Source organism: Ascaphus truei, chromosome 14 (assembly GCF_040206685.1).
Source record: "Ascaphus truei isolate aAscTru1 chromosome 14, aAscTru1.hap1, whole genome shotgun sequence".
NCBI lineage: Eukaryota > Metazoa > Chordata > Amphibia > Anura > Ascaphidae > Ascaphus > Ascaphus truei.
The window spans coordinates 57,774,735-57,793,787 of NC_134496.1; the positions used below are offsets into that span (position 1 = coordinate 57,774,735).

Below are 19,053 nucleotides of genomic sequence, written 5' to 3' on the forward strand. Positions count from 1 at the left end.
TTTGGTGGCCATTTTCTTTCCCCAAAATGGAAGAATAACGCACTGCAAACCAAGTATATCAGGAACACCAGGGTGTCCAGGGAGCTGAAAATAGATCAGTTCACCGTCAAAGTCCCCCCTGGTTCCAATCCTGTTACAGGCTAATGGGGGGGAAAAAAGTCTCTCAGGAGCACCGGCAACCCCAGCGGTAAATATCCCAGGAGCACCGGCAACCCCAGCGGTAAATATCCCAGGAGCACCGGTAACCCCAGCGGTAAATATCCCAGGAGCACCGGTAACCCCAGCGGTAAATATCCCAGGAGCACCGGCAACCCCAGCGGTAAATATCCCAGGAGCACCGGCAACCCCAGCAGTTAATATCCCAGGAGCACCGGTAACCCCAGCGGTAAGGGACTCAGGAGCACCGGCAACCCCAGGAGCACCGGCAACCCCAGCGGTAAATATCCCAGGAGCACCGGCAACCCCAGCGGTAAATATCCCAGGAGCACCGGTAACCCCAGCGGTAAATATCCCAGGAGCACCGGTAACCCCAGCGGTAAATATCCCAGGAGCACCGGAAACCCCAGCGGTAAATATCCCAGGAGCACCGGTAACCCCAGCGGTAAATATCCCAGGAGCACCGGAAACCCCAGCGGTAAATATCCCAGGAGCACCGGTAACCCCAGCGGTAAATATCCCAGGAGCACCGGAAACCCCAGCGGTAAATATCCCAGGAGCACCGGCAACCCCAGCGGTAAATATCCCAGGAGCACCGGCAACCCCAGCGGTAAATATCCCAGGAGCACCGGCAACCCCAGCAGTAAATATCCCAGGAGTACCGGCAACCCCAGCGGTAAATATCCCAGGAGCACCGGTAACCCCAGCGGTAAATATCCCAGGAGCGCCGGCAACCCCAGCAGTAAATATCCCAGGAGCACCGGAAACCCCAGCGGTAAATATCCCAGGAGCACCGGCAACCCCAGCGGTAAATATCCCAGGAGCACCGGCAACCCCAGCGGTAAATATCCCAGGAGCACCGGCAACCCCAGCAGTTAATATCCCAGGAGCACCGGTAACCCCAGCAGTAAATATCCCAGGAGCACCGGTAACCCCAGCGGTAAGGGACTCAGGAGCACCGGCAACCCCAGGAGCACCGGCAACCCCAGCGGTAAATATCCCAGGAGCACCGGTAACCCCAGCGGTAAGGGACTCAGGAGCACCGGCAACCCCAGCGGTAAGGGACTCAGGAGCACCGGCAACCCCAGCGGTAAGTGTCTCTCAGGAGCACCGGTAACCCCAGTGGTAAATATCCCAGGAACACCGGCAACCCCAGCGGTAAATATCTCAGGAGCACCGTTAACCCCAGCGGTAAATATCTCAGGAGCACCGGCAACCCCAGCGGTAAATATCCCAGGAGCACTGGCAACCCCAGCGGTAAATATCCCAGGAGCACCGGCAACCCCAGCGGTAAATATCCCAGGAGCACCGGCAACCCCAGAGGTAAATATCCCAGGAGCACCGGCAACCCCAGAGGTAAATATCCCAGGAGCACCGGTAACCCCAGCGGTAAATATCCCAGGAGCACCGGTAACCCCAGCGGTAAACATCCCAGGAGCACCGGTAACCCCAGCGGTAAGGGACTCAGGAGCACCGGCAACCCCAGCGGTAAGTGTCTCTCAGGAGCCTAAGTAACCCCAGCAGTAAATATCCCAGGAGCACCGGTAACCCCAGCGGTAAATATCCCAGGAGCACCGGTAACCCCAGCGGTAAGTGTCTATCGGGAGCACCAGTAACCCCAGTGTAAGTGTCTCTCAGGAGCACCGATAACCCCAGTGTAAGTGTCTCTCAGGAGCACCGGTAACCCCAGCGGTAAGTGTCTATCGGGAGCACCAGTAACCCCAGTGGTAAATATCCCAGGAGCACCGGTAACCCCAGCGGTAAATATCCCAGGAGCACCGGTAACCCCAGCGGTAAACATCCCAGGAGCACCGGTAACCCCAGCGGTAAGGGACTCAGGAGCACCGGCAACCCCAGCGGTAAGTGTCTCTCAGGAGCCTAAGTAACCCCAGCAGTAAATATCCCAGGAGCACCGGTAACCCCAGCGGTAAATATTCCAGGAGCACCGGTAACCCCAGCGGTAAATATCCCAGGAGCACCGGTAACCCCAGCGGTAAGTGTCTATCAGGAGCACCAGTAACCCCAGTGTAAGTGTCTCTCAGGAGCACCGATAACCCCAGTGTAAGTGTCTCTCAGGAGCACCGATAACCCCAGTGTAAGTGTCTCTCAGGAGCACCGATAACCCCAGTGTAAGTGTCTCTCAGGAGCACCGATAACCCCAGTGTAAGTGTCTCTCAGGAGCACCGATAACCCCAGTGTAAGTGTCTCTCAGGAGCACCGATAACCCCAGTGTAAGTGTCTCTCAGGAGCACCGATAACCCCAGTGTAAGTGTCTCTCAGGAGCACCGATAACCCCAGTGTAAGTGTCTCTCAGGAGCACCGATAACCCCAGTGTGTCTCTTAGGAGCACCGATAACCCCAGTGCAAGTGTCTCTCAGGAGCACGATAACCCCAGTGTAAGTGTCTCTCAGGAGCACCGATAACCCCAGTGTAAGTGTCTCTCAGGAGTACCGATAACCCCAGTGTAAGTGTCTCTCAGGAGCACCGATAACCCCAGTGCAAGTGTCTCTCTGGAGCACGATAACCCCAGTGTAAGTGTCTCTCAGGAGCACCGGTAACCCCAGTGTAAGTGTCTCTCAGGAGCACCGGTAACCCCAGTGTAAGTGTCTCTCAGGAGCACCGATAACCCCAGTGCAAGTGTCTCTCAGGAGCACCAATAACCCCAGTGTAAGTGTCTCTCAGGAGCACCGGTAACCCCAGCGGTAAATATCCCAGGAGCACCGGTAACCCCAGCGGTAAATATCCCAGGAGCACCGGTAACCCCAGCGGTAAATATCCCAGGAGCACCGGTAACCCCAGCGGTAAGGGACTCAGGAGCACCGGCAACCCCAGGAGCACCGGCAACCCCAGCGGTAAATATCCCAGGAGCACCGGCAACCCCAGCGGTAAATATCCCAGGAGCACCGGTAACCCCAGCGGTAAATATCCCAGGAGCACCGGTAACCCCAGCGGTAAATATCCCAGGAGCACCGGCAACCCCAGCGGTAAATATCCCAGGAGCACCGGCAACCCCAGCAGTTAATATCCCAGGAGCACCGGTAACCCCAGCGGTAAGGGACTCAGGAGCACCGGCAACCCCAGGAGCACCGGCAACCCCAGCGGTAAATATCCCAGGAGCACCGGCAACCCCAGCGGTAAATATCCCAGGAGCACCGGTAACCCCAGCGGTAAATATCCCAGGAGCACCGGTAACCCCAGCGGTAAATATCCCAGGAGCACCGGAAACCCCAGCGGTAAATATCCCAGGAGCACCGGTAACCCCAGCGGTAAATATCCCAGGAGCACCGGAAACCCCAGCGGTAAATATCCCAGGAGCACCGGTAACCCCAGCGGTAAATATCCCAGGAGCACCGGAAACCCCAGCGGTAAATATCCCAGGAGCACCGGCAACCCCAGCGGTAAATATCCCAGGAGCACCGGCAACCCCAGCGGTAAATATCCCAGGAGCACCGGCAACCCCAGCAGTAAATATCCCAGGAGCACCGGTAACCCCAGCGGTAAGGGACTCAGGAGCACCGGCAACCCCAGCGGTAAGGGACTCAGGAGCACCGGCAACCCCAGCGGTAAGTGTCTCTCAGGAGCACCGGTAACCCTAGCAGTAAATATCCCAGGAGCACCGTTAACCCCAGCGGTAAATATCTCAGGAGCACCGGTAACCCCAGCGGTAAATATCCCAGGAACACCGGCAACCCCAGCGGTAAATATCTCAGGAGCACCGGTAACCCCAGCGGTAAATATCCCAGGAGCACCGGCAACCCCAGCGGTAAATATCCCAGGAGCACCGGCAACCCCAGCGGTAAATATCTCAGGAGCACCGGCAACCCCAGAGGTAAATATCCCAGGAGCACCGGCAACCCCAGCGGTAAATATCTCAGGAGCACCGGTAACCCCAGAGGTAAATATCCCAGGAGCACCGGCAACCCCAGCGGTAAATATCCCAGAAGCACCGGCAACCCCAGCGGTAAATATCCCAGGAGCACCGGCAACCCCAGCGGTAAATATCCCAGGAGCACCGGCAACCCCAGCGGTAAATATCCCAGGAGCACCGGTAACCCCAGCGGTAAGGGACTCAGGAGCACCGGCAACCCCAGCGGTAAGGGACTCAGGAGCACCGGCAACCCCAGCGGTAAGTGTCTCTCAGGAGCACCGGTAACCCCAGTGGTAAATATCCCAGGAGCACCGGTAACCCCAGCGGTAAGTGTCTCTCAGGAGCACTAATAACCCAGCGGTAAATATCCCAGGAGCACCGGCAACCCCAGCGGTAAATATCCCAGGAGCACCGGCAACCCCAGCGGTAAATATCCCAGGAGCACCGGTAACCCCAGCGGTAAGGGACTCAGGAGCACCGGCAACCCCAGCGGTAAGGGACTCAGGAGCACCGGCAACCCCAGCGGTAAGTGTCTCTCAGGAGCACTAATAACCCAGCGGTAAATATCCCAGGAGCACCGGTAACCCCAGCGGTAAGTGTCTCTCAGGAGCACTAATAACCCAGCGGTAAATATCCCAGGAGCACCGGCAACCCCAGCGGTAAATATCCCAGGAGCACCGGCAACCCCAGCGGTAAATATCCCAGGAGCACCGGTAACCCCAGCGGTAAATATCCCAGGAGCACCGGTAACCCCAGCGGTAAGGGACTCAGGAGCACCGGCAACCCCAGCGGTAAGGGACTCAGGAGCACCGGCAACCCCAGCGGTAAGTGTCTCTCAGGAGCACTAATAACCCAGCGGTAAATATCCCAGGAGCACCGGTAACCCCAGCGGTAAATATCCCAGGAGCACCGGTAACCCCAGCAGTAAATATCCCAGGAGCACCGGTAACCCCAGCGGTAAGGGACTCAGGAGCACCGGCAACCCCAGGAGCACCGGCAACCCCAGCGGTAAATATCCCAGGAGCACCGGTAACCCCAGCGGTAAATATCCCAGGAGCACCTGCAACCCCAGCGGTAAGGGACTCAGGAGCACCGGTAACCCCAGCGGTAAGGGACTCAGGAGCACCGGCAACCCCAGCGGTAAGTGTCTCTCAGGAGCACCGGTAACCCGAGCAGTAAATATCCCAGGAGCACCGTTATCCCCAGCGGTAAATATCCCAAGAACACCGGCAACCCCAGCGGTAAATATCTCAGGAGCACCGGTAACCCCAGCGGTAAATATCCCAGGAGCACCGGCAACCCCAGCGGTAAATATCCCAGGAGCACTGGCAACCCCAGCGGTAAATATCCCAGGAGCACCGGCAACCCCGGCGGTAAATATCCCAGGAGCACCGGCAACCCCAGCGGTAAATATCTCAGGAGCACCGGCAACCCCAGAGGTAAATATCCCAGGAGCACCGGCAACCCCAGCGGTAAATATCCCAGGAGCACCGGTAACCCCAGCGGTAAATATCCCAGGAGCACCGGCAACCCCAGCGGTAAATATCCCAGGAGCACCGGCAACCCCAGCGGTAAATATCCCAGGAGCACCGGTAACCCCAGCGGTAAGGGACTCAGGAGCACCGGCAACCCCAGCGGTAAGGGACTCGGGAGCACCGGCAACCCCAGCGGTAAGTGTCTCTCAGGAGCACCGGTAACCCCAGTGGTAAATATCCCAGGAGCACCGGTAACCCCAGCGGTAAATATCCCAGGAGCACCGGTAACCCCAGCGGTAAATATCCCAGGAGCACCGGTAACCCCAGCGGTAAATATCCCAGGAGCACCGGTAACCCCAGCGGTAAGTGTCTCTCAGGAGCACTAATAACCCAGCGGTAAATATCCCAGGAGCACCGGTAACCCCAGCGGTAAATATCCCAGGAGCACCGGTAACCCCAGCGGTAAATATCCCAGGAGCACCGGCAACCCCAGCGGTAAGTGTCTCTCAGGAGCCTAAGTAACCCCAGCAGTAAATATCCCAGGAGCACCGGTAACCCCAGCGGTAAATATCCCAGGAGCACCGGTAACCCCAGCGGTAAGTGTCTATCGGGAGCACCAGTAACCCCAGTGTAAGTGTCTCTCAGGAGCACCGATAACCCCAATGTAAGTGTCTCTCAGGAGCACCGATAACCCCAGTGCAAGTGTCTCTCAGGAGCACCGATAACCCCAGTGTAAGTGTCTCTCAGGAGCACCGATAACCCCAGTGTAAGTGTCTCTCAGGAGCACCGATAACCCCAGTGTAAGTGTCTCTCAGGAGCACCGGTAACCCCAATTTAAGTGTCTCTCAGGAGCACCGATAACCCCAGTGTAAGTGTCTCTCAGGAGCACCGATAACCCCAGTGTAAGTGTCTCTCAGGAGCACCGATAACCCCAGTGCAAGTGTCTCTCAGGAGCACCGATAACCCCAGTGTAAGTGTCTCTCAGGAGCACCGATAACCCCAGTGTAAGTGTCTCTCAGGAGCACCGATAACCCCAGTGTAAGTGTCTCTCAGGAGCACCGATAACCCCAGTGCAAGTGTCTCTCAGGAGCACCAGTAACCCCAGTGTAAGTGTCTCTCAGGAGCACCGATAACCCCAGTGTAAGTGTCTCTCAGGAGCACCGATAACCCCAGTGCAAGTGTCTCTCAGGAGCACCGATAACCCCAGTGTAAGTGTCTCTCAGGAGCACCGATAACCTCAGTGTAAGTGTCTCTCAGGAGCACCGATAACCCCAGTGTAAGTGTCTCTCAGGAGCACCGGTAACCCCAATGTAAGTGTCTCTCAGGAGCACCGATAACCCCAGTGTAAGTGTCTCTCAGGAGCACCGATAACCCCAGTGTAAGTGTCTCTCAGGAGCACCAGTAACCCCAGTGTAAGTGTCTCTCAGGAGCACCGATAACACCAGTGTAAGTGTCTCTCAGGAGCACCGGTAACCCCAGTGTAAGTGTCTCTCAGGAGCACCGGTAACCCCAATGTAAGTGTCTCTCAGGAGCACCAGTAACCCCAGTGTAAGTGTCTCTCAGGAGCACCGATAACCCCAGTGTAAGTGTCTCTCAGGAGCACCGATAACCCCAGTGTAAGTGTCTCTCAGGAGCACGATAACCCCAGTGTAAGTGTCTCTCAGGAGTACCGATAACCCCAGTGTAAGTGTCTCTCAGGAGCACGATAACCCCAGTGTGTCTCTTAGGAGCACCAGTAACCCCAGTGTAAGTGTCTATCGGGAGCACCAGTAACCCCAGTGTGTCTCTCAGGAGCACCGATAACCCCAGTGTAAGTGTCTATCGGGAGCACCAGTAACCCCAGTGTAAGTGTCTCTCAGGAGCACCGATAACCCCAGTGTAAGTGTCTCTCAGGAGCACCGATAACCCCAGTTTAAGTGTCTCTCAGGAGCACCGATAACCCCAGTGTAAGTGTCTCTCAGGAGCACGATAACCCCAGTGTAAGTGTCTCTCAGGAGCACCGATAACCTCAGTGTAAGTGTCTCTCAGGAGCACCGATAACCCCAGTGTAAGTGTCTATCGGGAGCACCAGTAACCCCAGTGTAAGTGTCTCTCAGGAGCACCAGTAACCCCAGTGTAAGTGTCTATCGGGAGCACCAGTAACCCCAGTGTAAGTGTCTCTCAGGAGCACCGATAACCCCAGTGTAAGTGTCTATCGGGAGCACCAGTAACCCCAGTGTAAGTGTCTCTCAGGAGCACCGATAACCCCAGTGTAAGTGTCTCTCAGGAGCACCGATAACCCCAGTGTAAGTGTCTCTCAGGAGCACCGATAACCCCAGTGTAAGTGTCTCTCAGGAGCACCGATAACCCTAGTGTAAGTGTCTCTCAGGAGCACCGATAACCCCAGTGTAAGTGTCTCTCAGGAGCACCGATAACCCCAGTGTAAGTGTCTCTCAGGAGCACCGATAACCCCAGTGTAAGTGTCTCTCAGGAGCACCGATAACCCCAGTGTAAGTGTCTCTCAGGAGCACCGATAACCCCAGTGTAAGTGTCTCTCAGGAGCACGATAACCCCACGATAACCCCAGTGTAAGTGTCTCTCAGTATGTAACTAGCCTGCCATTATAATACCGGCTGTGTAACTCACCTGCCTATATAATACAGGATATGGAACTCGCCTGCCATTATAATACAGGCTGTGTAACTCACCTGCCTATATAATACAGGATATGTAACTCGCTTGCCATTATAATACCGGCTGTGTAACTCACCTGCCTATATAATACAGGATATGTAACTCGCCTGCCATTATAATACCGGCTGTGTAACTCACCTGCCTATATAATACAGGATATGTAACTCACCTGCCATTATAATACCGGCTGTGTAACTCACCTGTCATTATAATACAGGCTGTGTAACTCACCTGCCATTATAATACAAGCTGTGTAACTTACCTGCCATTATTTTTACTTGTATGTAGGCCTCTCTTAATAGACAGTTACTACCATACAGTACATGAAAAATATGCAGATCACAGTTTGTTAGTTGGGTTGTTGCCTGCCTTTAAGTTCTATATAAATTTCCTGACTGGGCTTACCTTAAATTTCTTCTGATATACAAGTTGATTATTCTGTATCGAGAACCAGCGCCTACACAAATTAAGATAGAAAATATTTCATTAGCTTCATTTGTTAGATATATTTTAACGTCAACAGTAAAAAAAATCACAAAATAAGATATTGTTAATAACAAATGTAATTATGCACACAGAATTAACAGTGAGGGAAAAGACCGCAGTTGAGGAAAGAACATTTAGAATGAAGGAATGATTTGAAATGAGAGGTTATCTCGCAAGTTAAGGAACCTCTCTTACTTTAAAAAGGTGCAATCCCTCTTAAATAATTTGCAAAATTATGATTTCTAACAGAAATCTGTGTTAGAGATCCAATGAAATAAATTTGTTAATTGCCGTCTGCCTCATAAGATGTCAGCTGTAACCGATTTCTCTTAATTTCCAACAATTATGCCATTAATGATAACCTAGCGATTATACTTTGCTCTGGGTTCTCCAAGGTCATCAAAGTGCAATTGAATCTGCTCACAATCAGCTTGTGGAGTGTGTAAAACAAAATTGAATGTATATTTTCATCTGAGAGCGAGTGCACCTTTAAAAAGACAAAGACCTGCCTAATACGGACGAGGCACTAAAACTACATTTACTCTTTTCCAGATTGTGCTCAAACCTGTAGATTGTCACAGCATGTTACTGTACATAGTACAGACATGTCCAACAAGTCCAACCCATGTTAAATTTAACACAGATACTTATCCTATATTTGTATTTACAGTATATTGATCCAGAGGACGGCAAATAAAAATTTCCAGTGAAACATTATTCAACAATGTCGCATAAGGGGAAAAATAAACTCCTTCCTGACTCCAATAATAGCAATCAGATTTCTGCCTCGAACAACATATTTCCCATGTTTACTTATTTGGTATATCCCTGTATACCTTTCCCTTCTAACAAGATGTCCAACCTTTTTTAAAGATATATATGGTATCTGGCATCACAGTCTCCATGGGTAATGAATTCCCCATTTTAACTGCCCTTACTGTAAAGAACCCTTTCCTTTGTTGCTGGTGAAATCTCCTTTCCTCCAACCTTAAGGGATGGCCCCGAGTCCTTTGTACTGCCCGTGGGATGAATAGTTCTTTTGAAAGCTCCTTGTATTGTCCCCGAATAGCTAGCCTCTCATAAATCAGATTTTCCATCCCCTTTATTAATTTGGTGGCTCTGCTCCACACTTTTTCTAGCGCCATAAAGTATTTACTAAGGATTGGCGCCTAAAACTGTACTCCATATTCAAGGTGTGGTCTTACTAATGCTTTATACCAGCGGTGCGCAAACAAGGGGCGCGAGACTGTCTGCGGGGGGGGGGGGGGGGGGGTGGGGGGGAGGGTGGCGCAGGGTTTACAGAGGCACCGCGTGCTTCCCGAAGGCAATTAAATGAAGTGCCGGGGGAGCGGCGAAGGCCTCTGTAAACCTTACTTACTGTGGCTCTGGCGGCTTCTTAGACGCGTCACCATGGCAACGTCGCGAGGTCATGTGACGTCACGTTGCCATGCACCCGGAGCCGAGGTAAGCAGGGGAGGCGCAGAGAGAGGGGAAATGCCGGCAGGGGGGCGCAGGGGAAAAGTTTGCGCCCCCCTTCTTTATACAGGGGCATAATAATGTTTACTTCGCTCCCATCCATACCCCGTTTAATGCAGGATAAGATCTTATTTAACTATGCAGATACTGCCTGACATTGGGCACTATTGCTAAGCCTGCTGTCTACAAGCACACAAATCCTTCCCCATCAAGGTTTGACCTAATTTTGCCTCATTTAATTTGTAAGTCGCCTTTTTATTCTTGTATCCCAAATGCATAACCTTACATTTATCTGTATTAAACCTCATCTGCCATTTACCTGCCCACGTTTCCAGTCTCTGCAAGTCCTTCTGAAGAGAAATTACATCCTGCTCTGATTCTATTACTTTACACAATTTAGTATCATCAGCAAAGATGGAGACTTTGCTCTCGATCCCAACCTCAAGGTCATTAATAAACAAGTTAAAAAGCAGGGGTCCCAGTACCGATCCCCGAGGTACTCCACTCACGACTTTAGCCCAATCTGAAAAAGTTCCATTTATGACAACCCTCTGTTGTCTGTCCTTTAACTAGTTTTCAATCCAGGTGCATATATTATTACTGAGTCCAATTTGCTTTATTTTGTACACCAACCTCTTGTGTGAAACCGTATCAAAAGCATTTGCAAAATCTAAGTAGACCACATCAACTGCATTACCCTGGTCTAAATTCCTACTTACCTCCTCAAAGAAACAAATAAGGTTAGTTTGGCAAGATCTATCCTTCATAAATCCATGCTATTACTAATAATGTTGTTTTCCATTAGATATTCCTGAATATTATCCCTTCAAGTAGTTTCCTCACTATTGAAGTCAGGCTTACAGGTCTGTAATTCCCGGTTGTGATCTAGCTCCCTTTAAAAATATAGGCAACACATCTGCTTTACGCCAATCTTGTGGTACTGAGCCTGTGGAAATGGGTCCTTGAATATTAAATGTAATGGTTTGGCTATTACTGAGCTTAACTCCTTGAGAACCCCTTGGATGTACAGATGCAGCAACGAGTATCCGAACACTTGCCTTTGAAAATCTGGGGCAATCTCCCAGTAATCTCCCATACATTATTACTGAGTCCAATTTGCTTTATTTTGTACACCAACCTCGTGTGGAACTGTATCAAAAGCCTTTGCAAAATCTAAGTAGACCACATCAACTGCATTACCCTGGTCTAAATTCCTACTTACCTCCTCAAAGAAACAAATAAGGTTAGTTTGGCATGATCTATACTTCATAAATCCATGCTATTACTAATAGTTGTGTTTTCCATTAGGTATTCCTGAATATTATCCTGTACTAAATCTTTCAGTAGCTTCCCCACTTTTGATGTCGGGCTTATAGGACTGTAATTCCAAGGTAGTGATCTAGCTCCTTTTTAAAATGTAGGCACCACATCTGCTTTATGCCAATCATGTGGTACTGAGCCTGTGGAAATTGAGTCCTTGAATATTAAATTTAATGGTTTGACTAATCACTGAACTTTGCTTATTAAGACCCCATGGATGTATGCCATCGGGGCCAGGTGCTTTTAATTTTATCAAGACACCTATGCACTTCTTCCTCAGCTAACCAATTGCTCATTAATATAGAGGTTGTGGCTGTCTCCTGTGACACTATTTTAGTAATTCACTCCGCCCTAGTAAACACATAGGCAAAATGTATTTAATACCCCTGCTTTTTCCATATCTCTAATTATTTGGCTGCCCATCTAACACTGAAAGGGTCTTATATTTTCTTTACTAACCTTTTTTTTTTTTTTAAGGTACTTAAATAACTTTATAGGGTTGAACTTTCTATTGTAATCCTTTGTTCATGTAAATTTTTTGTCAATTTGATTGCCGTTTTGCAACTTTTGTTACATTTCTTATAATTCTGATATGATGCTTCCGTCCCTTCTGACATCAAGAGCCTAAATTCCTGCCTCTTTCTTTCCATTTAATCCCTTACCTGTTTATTTAGCTACATTGGTTTAGACGTGTTTATTTTATATTACCCAAGGGTATAGATACACTGATAAGCAGGGCTCGACAAATTATGCAAAATGCAACTCGCCAGACAAGAAAGAGACTAGCCCCCCTTAATGGCACTGTACAATGGCGAAAATGCGACTGAGCGTACGCTGCCTCCCTCACCTTTTCCTCTCACCCCTCTTCTTTTTCTTCCCCCCCCCCCCCCCCTCCATCTCCCTTGCTTTCGTGGAGCCGGGCAGCAGAGGACGACATCAGGCGATGGCGGGAGAAGGACGGAGCAGGGCAGCAGAGGAAGCAGACAGAGGACAGCGGTGGCGGAAGAGGACAGAAGACCACGGGAGCGGAGCAGAGGAGTAAGACAGCGGGCGGCAGGAGAAGAGGACTGAGGACCATGTTAGCGGAGCGGGGCTGCAGAGGAGAAAGGCTGGGGAGGAGCTGCACTGTAGCAGCGGCAGACATCGGAAGTTAGTAAGGACTTCCGGGACGGGCCCCTGGGGCGCGCTCTTCCCCGGCCATCCTCATGTGCTGCGCTGCTCCGCTCACATGGTCCTCAGCCCTCTTCTCCTGCCGCCCGCGATCTTCCTCCTCTGCTGCCCTGCTCCGCTTCTGTGGTCTATTATTAATGTTAATGAAAACAGCTACTCTCCAGCAGGTAATAACTCGCCACGGGGGAGCGGGCAACTGTTTTAGCAATTAAACAATGTTAGACTTCCCATTTATCTTCCACATTTTTCCTGCAAAAAAGTCATCCCAATGTATTCCTTGTAGATCATTCCACAGTTTATTAAAAATCTGCCTTACTAAAATGTAGTCTTTGTAGAACCCATATAAATATTTCTTTTGATCATTTATTTCAAATGAGACCATGTTCTGATCAGTTTCTGAAATGTTCCCCGAGTTGAATATGCATTATTACTTCTACATTGTTTGATATGACCAAATACAGTAATGCCCCTCTCCTGGTTCCTCAATAAATTTGGGTCATGTAATGGTCTTTAAAATCACCCATTATGGAAACATGACATCGTTTTGATGCCTTCTCCATTTGCAAAAGTATTTTGGCTTCCTCAATCTCAGATATTTGGTGGTTTATAGAATATCCCTACAAACATTTCCTTTTTAAATCCAGTTTAATATACAAACATACTCCCCGCCTATTTGCGTGATACCTCCAAAAAAGGGCATAACCCTGTAATTTAACTGCCCAGTCATGGTGTTCATCCCACCATGTTTCAGTAATGTCTACATCATACTGCTCCCCTTGCAGCTATTAATTCTAGCTCCCCCATTCTATCCGTCAGGCAAGCATGCATTTAAGATTTTACCAGTCTCTGCTGCCGCTTTCCTACTCCAATTGGATTTGGTATTTAGAAGTTTACTAGTACTATCTGTATTTAATATGGGTGCCTTCCTGCTTGCCAAACTTCCACTCTTCCCCCCCACCTCCCCATATGACCCCTAGCCAGTGGCGCAGCTAGACACTTGCGGGGCCCCGGGCAAAAAACAAAACAAAAAAACAAGGCCCCCTCATGTCTCTGCTTCTCTCTCTCTCTGGGGGTCTCTCTTGTCTGTCTTTACCCTCTTATGTATTTCTATCTTGTACTTCATTTTCTCTTTGTGTCTCTTCTTTTCTGTATTCTTCCTTTTATGTCTGTTACCCCTGTGATTTAACCCTTCCCCTCCCTCTCACCTTTTCCAGCCCGTCTCAGGCTGCAGCTCCATGCCCATGCTGCACTACACGAGGCCCCCGCACCTAGGCCCCGCCCACCTATGGAGGCTCTGCAGAGGAAAGAATTTCCCCTCTGTCCTCCCTACTGCATCACAGGGCCCCGCCCCCTAACCCCACCCACCTGCAGAGGAAGGGATCTCCCTCCCGCTGCAGGGAATTAATGTGCGGGCAGGGGGCCAGGCTACCAACAGGAGGGGAGAGCGGGCCCCCCAAGGGCACAGGCCCCCGGGCTTTGCCAGAGCTATAGCTACGCCCCTGCCCCTAGCTATTTCCCCATTCCTATCTATTCTATCTAGCTCATTACCCCTTGCTGGTCTCTCCCCCTCCTTGTATAACCCTACACACAGTTGTTACATATCTTTACAGTCATGTCTTCTTACTGCCCCACCTAACTGAATGCTCTCTTCTGGCAGATCTGCCCCTACAATTCACTATATTGACATGTTGTATACTTCTACATTTACACATAAGAAAATGTGAAATGTAACTATTTTCATTGAGGATATATTGATATCCTCTCAAAGACATCCACCCTTTAATCAGTGCCGTCTTAACGCATGGGCATGCTGGGCAGTTGCCCGGGGGCCCCACGAGCATAGGGGCCCCATGCTAATCTATGCACGGACCAGAATTTAACACTAATTTTCCGATCACCCGCCTCAACATTCAAATCTCCCGCTAGCTTGGTAGGAGAAAAATTACGACTTGTAGCGGAGAGTTGGCGTGTCTGCATTCGCCAGAGACATTTTGCCGTTTTTATTGCTTACAATATTCTGCTTCCATAACATTGCAACGGATTCGCGGGAGACAATTAACGTCTGGGGGTGTGCAGGCGGGGCCCCGTGCAGCTTTGCCTGGGGGTGTGCAGGCGGGGCCCCGTGCACAGCTTTGCCTGGGGGCGTGCAGGCGGGGCCCCGTGCACAGCTTTGCCTGGGGGTGTGCAGGCGGGGCCCCGTGCACAGCTTTGCCTGGGGGTGTGCAGGCGGGGCCCAGTGCAGCTTTGCCTGGGGGTGTGCAGGCGGGGCCCCGTGCACAGCTTTGCCTGGGGGTGTGCAGGCGGGGCCCAGTGCACAGCTTTGCCTGGGGGCGTGCAGGCGGGGCCCCGTGCACAGCTTTGCCTGGGGGTGTGCAGGCGGGGCCCCGTGCACAGCTTTGCCTGGGGGTGTGCAGGCGGGGCCCCGTGCACAGCTTTGTCTGGGGGTTGTGCAGGCGGGGCCCAGTGCAGCTTTGCCTGGGGGTGTGCAGGCGGGGCCCAGTGCACAGCTTTGTCTGGGGGTTGTGCAGGCGGGGCCCCGTGCACAGCTTTGCCTGGGGGTGTGCAGGCGGGGCCCCGTGCACAGCTTTGCCTGGGGGTGTGCAGGCGGGGCCCCGTGCACAGCTTTGCCTGGGGGTGTGCAGGCGGGGCCCCGTGCACAGCTTTGCCTGGGGGTGTGCAGGCGGGGCCCCGTGCACAGCTTTGCCTGGGGGTGTGCAGGCGGGGCCCAGTGCAGCTTTGCCTGGGGGTGTGCAGGCGGGGCCCCGTGCACAGCTTTGCCTGGGGGTGTGCAGGCGGGGCCCAGTGCAGCTTTGCCTGGGGGTGTGCAGGCGGGGCCCCGTGCACAGCTTTGCCTGGGGGTGTGCAGGCGGGGCCCAGTGCACAGCTTTGCCTGGGGGTGTGCAGGCGGGGCCCCGTGCACAGCTTTGCCTGGGGGTGTGCAGGCGGGGCCCCGTGCACAGCTTTGCCTGGGGGTGTGCAGGCGGGGCCCCGTGCACAGCTTTGCCTGGGGGTGTGCAGGCGGGGCCCCGTGCACAGCTTTGCCTGGGGGTGGGCAGGCGGGGCCCCGTGCACAGCTTTGCCTGGGGGTGTGCAGGCGGGGCCCAGTGCACAGCTTTGCCTGGGGGTGTGCAGGCGGGGCCCAGTGCACAGCTTTGCCTGGGGGTGTGCAGGCGGGGCCCCGTGCACAGCTTTGCCTGGGGGTGTGCAGGCGGGGCCCAGTGCAGCTTTGCCTGGGGGTGTGCAGGCGGGGCCCAGTGCAGCTTTGCCTGGGGGTGTGCAGGCGGGGCCCAGTGCAGCTTTGCCTGGGGGTGTGCAGGCGGGGCCCAGTGCAGCTTTGCCTGGGGGTGTGCAGGCGGGGCCCAGTGCAGCTTTGCCTGGGGGTGTGCAGGCGGGGCCCAGTGCAGCTTTGCCTGGGGGTGTGCAGGCGGGGCCCAGTGCACAGCTTTGCCTGGGGGTGTGCAGGCGGGGCCCAGTGCACAGCTTTGCCTGGGGGTGTGCAGGCGGGGCCCCGTGCACAGCTTTGCCTGGGGGTGTGCAGGCGGGGCCCCGTGCACAGCTTTGCCTGGGGGTGTGCAGGCGGGGCCCCGTGCACAGCTTTGCCTGGGGGTGTGCAGGCGGGGCCCCGTGCACAGCTTTGCCTGGGGGTGTGCAGGCGGGGCCCCGTGCACAGCTTTGCCTGGGGGTGTGCAGGCGGGGCCCAGTGCAGCTTTGCCTGGGGGTGTGCAGGCGGGGCCCCGTGCACAGCTTTGCCTGGGGGTGTGCAGGCGGGGCCCTGTGCACAGCTTTGCCTGGGGGTGTGCAGGCGGGGCCCCGTGCACAGCTTTGCCTGGGGGTGTGCAGGCGGGGCCCCGTGCACAGCTTTGCCTGGGGGTGTGCAGGCGGGGCCCCGTGCACAGCTTTGCCTGGGGGTGTGCAGGCGGGGCGCAGTGCACAGCTTTGCCTGGGGGTGTGCAGGCGGGGCCCCGTGCACAGCTTTGCCTGGGGGTGTGCAGGCGGGGCCCCGTGCACAGCTTTGCCTGGGGGTGTGCAGGCGGGGCCCAGTGCAGCTTTGCCTGGGGGTGTGCAGGCGGGGCCCCGTGCACAGCTTTGCCTGGGGGTGTGCAGGCGGGGCGCAGTGCACAGCTTTGCCTGGGGGTGTGCAGGCGGGGCCCAGTGCACAGCTTTGCCTGGGGGTGTGCAGGCGGGGCCCTGTGCACAGCTTTGCCTGGGGGTGTGCAGGCGGGGCCCAGTGCACAGCTTTGCCTGGGGGTGTGCAGGCGGGGCCCAGTGCAGCTTTGCCTGGGGGTGTGCAGGCGGGGCCCCGTGCACAGCTTTGCCTGGGGGTGTGCAGGCGGGGCCCCGTGCACAGCTTTGCCTGGGGGTGTGCAGGCGGGGCCCAGTGCACAGCTTTGCCTGGGGGTGTGCAGGCGGGGCCCCGTGCACAGCTTTGCCTGGGGGTGTGCAGGCGGGGCCCCGTGCACAGCTTTGCCTGGGGGTGTGCAGGCGGGGCCCAGTGCACAGCTTTGCCTGGGGGTGTGCAGGCGGGGCCCAGTGCATAGCTTTGCCTGGGGGCCTATAATGCTGTTAAGACGGCGTTGCCTTGAATGCTTAGCTGCCAAATATACAGGAGCTGATGCAGATTCATCGTTCGTTTGTGGTTAGTTGAGTAACATTCAGTAAAGTTGTCAGGAAAAGATAAAGTGTGCATTTGGGATGTAACTCCCTTGTTGCCTTTGGGAACTGCAATATTCAGCAACAGTTATAATTTTTTTTCAAAAAGTATGAATAAAAACAAGAAAAATTAAAGCGGGGAGAGCAGAACCTGGAGACTGATTTCTTTGCATGCCATTTTTATTTTATTTTTTAAGAGAAGTTCTATTCACCCCAGTGGGTAATTTGTAATGTTCGCCACTCAATCAACTTGCCATCTTAAAATAAATCAAACCGTTGGTGTCCACGTGCAACTAAAAATACATATGGCAACATTTATAATCTGTTTTATAAAAATTATGCATACCCAACACACTAAATCCCAAACTGCCAATAACATAGAACAGTAATTGGCCACAGTTCTGTCCTAGCTATGCAGCCACAATCACTTCTTACCAGGGTGGAGAGAGGAGATAAAGAAGCAAACAGGAGGAAAGAAAGGAAGTCAAATGCAAGCAATTAAAGCTGCAGTTCAGTCTTTTTATTTTTATTTATTTTTTTACTTCAATAGTTTCATGTGGGCAATCTCTAATTACCTAAAGAACTGCATAGCTGCCGGTCAATTCATTCTCCATGTATTGATAGGCAAAATTTGGTGACATAATTAGAGCTGGCATATGTTTTTATTTGCTTCTGTCAGTCAGTGGAAGCTCATGAATATTCATGAGCACTCCTGCACTGACATGTGCAAGAGGGAGGGCAGGGCTGACAAAGGGGTGTGCCAGGGCTTGTGACAGGACATGAAGGGGCAGTGCCTTAGCAAATGGCTGTTAAAATAGAATACAAGAAAATTGGTCTTTCAAAGTTGTTTTTTTAAAAACAGAAAATGCTAAAAGTATTTTTTCTTACTACAGAACTGATTTATTAAAAAAACAAACATGCAGGATATTGACTGAACTGCAGTTTTAAATAAACAGTGTTATTATTTCCAATTGTTAGCCACGGCAAAGATAAAAGTTTCACCCTCTTCATGGTAGTTATCTTGTAAAAGAAAAAGAAAAACAACATTTTATGAAACCAGTTTTATTGTGTTGTGATTTCAATGATTCAGAATTTATTCTTATTGCACCAACTCCCAAAATAATGAAACACGGAGGTGGGGTGTTCTTACAGAAGCAGTACCCCTAGTTACAGGAAGCAGGGGGTCTCGGAGGGGAACCTATTTATGTGAGCTGCAGGGAAGCCCCGCTTGCAGAGATACTTAATGTAGGAGATGCTGCTGGTACTGCCTAGCGGTTTGTTATTCCTGCTAGCAAGAAAGAAGGATTAATGATAGAGGAGGCGGTGTCCAACAAGCAAGTAACATACCATTCATAAGGTCTAACTGATACCATGAAAAGGAAACACTGTTACATAGCTCTACACAAGCAGATACCTTTCCAATGAATGCAACAACACAAGTGCTGAGAAAAAGTCCTTTTTGGACCGATTCTTTGCAAAAGGAGTACAAGCAAAGGGACAGTGCAGCCCTGTCAGGAGATTACATGCAATGGAGAAAATCTCAAGTTAAAAGTTCACATAGTTGGATTTCGATTAATAGGGACGATAATTTAAAAGTTTTGGTTTCGATTCCATTAAACATTAAGATTCCGCAAAGAAGTAGAATATTGCAGCTGTGTGCAGCTCTGCACGTTGCACATTATCAGTGTGTTCATGAGATTAGTATTTATTGGGCTGAAATTATTAGTATAATATCCACAAAAGAACAGAATAACTCTGTTCACTTTAACAATGCCCATG

At 52.2% G+C, this 19,053-nt stretch overlaps 1 protein-coding gene across 4 annotated transcripts in view; it reads right to left on the reverse strand.

The window, feature by feature from the left end:
* ACAP2 (ArfGAP with coiled-coil, ankyrin repeat and PH domains 2) overlaps window positions 1-19,053 on the reverse strand; it is a 127,862-nt gene that overhangs the window by 24,663 nt on the left and 84,146 nt on the right. For all 4 annotated transcript variants that reach the window (XM_075571112.1, XM_075571110.1, XM_075571109.1 and 1 more), the window contains one exon: window positions 8,578-8,629. In XM_075571112.1, coding sequence (XP_075427227.1) covers window positions 8,578-8,629 — 52 coding nt within the window. The remainder of the gene's footprint in view (window positions 1-8,577; window positions 8,630-19,053) is intronic.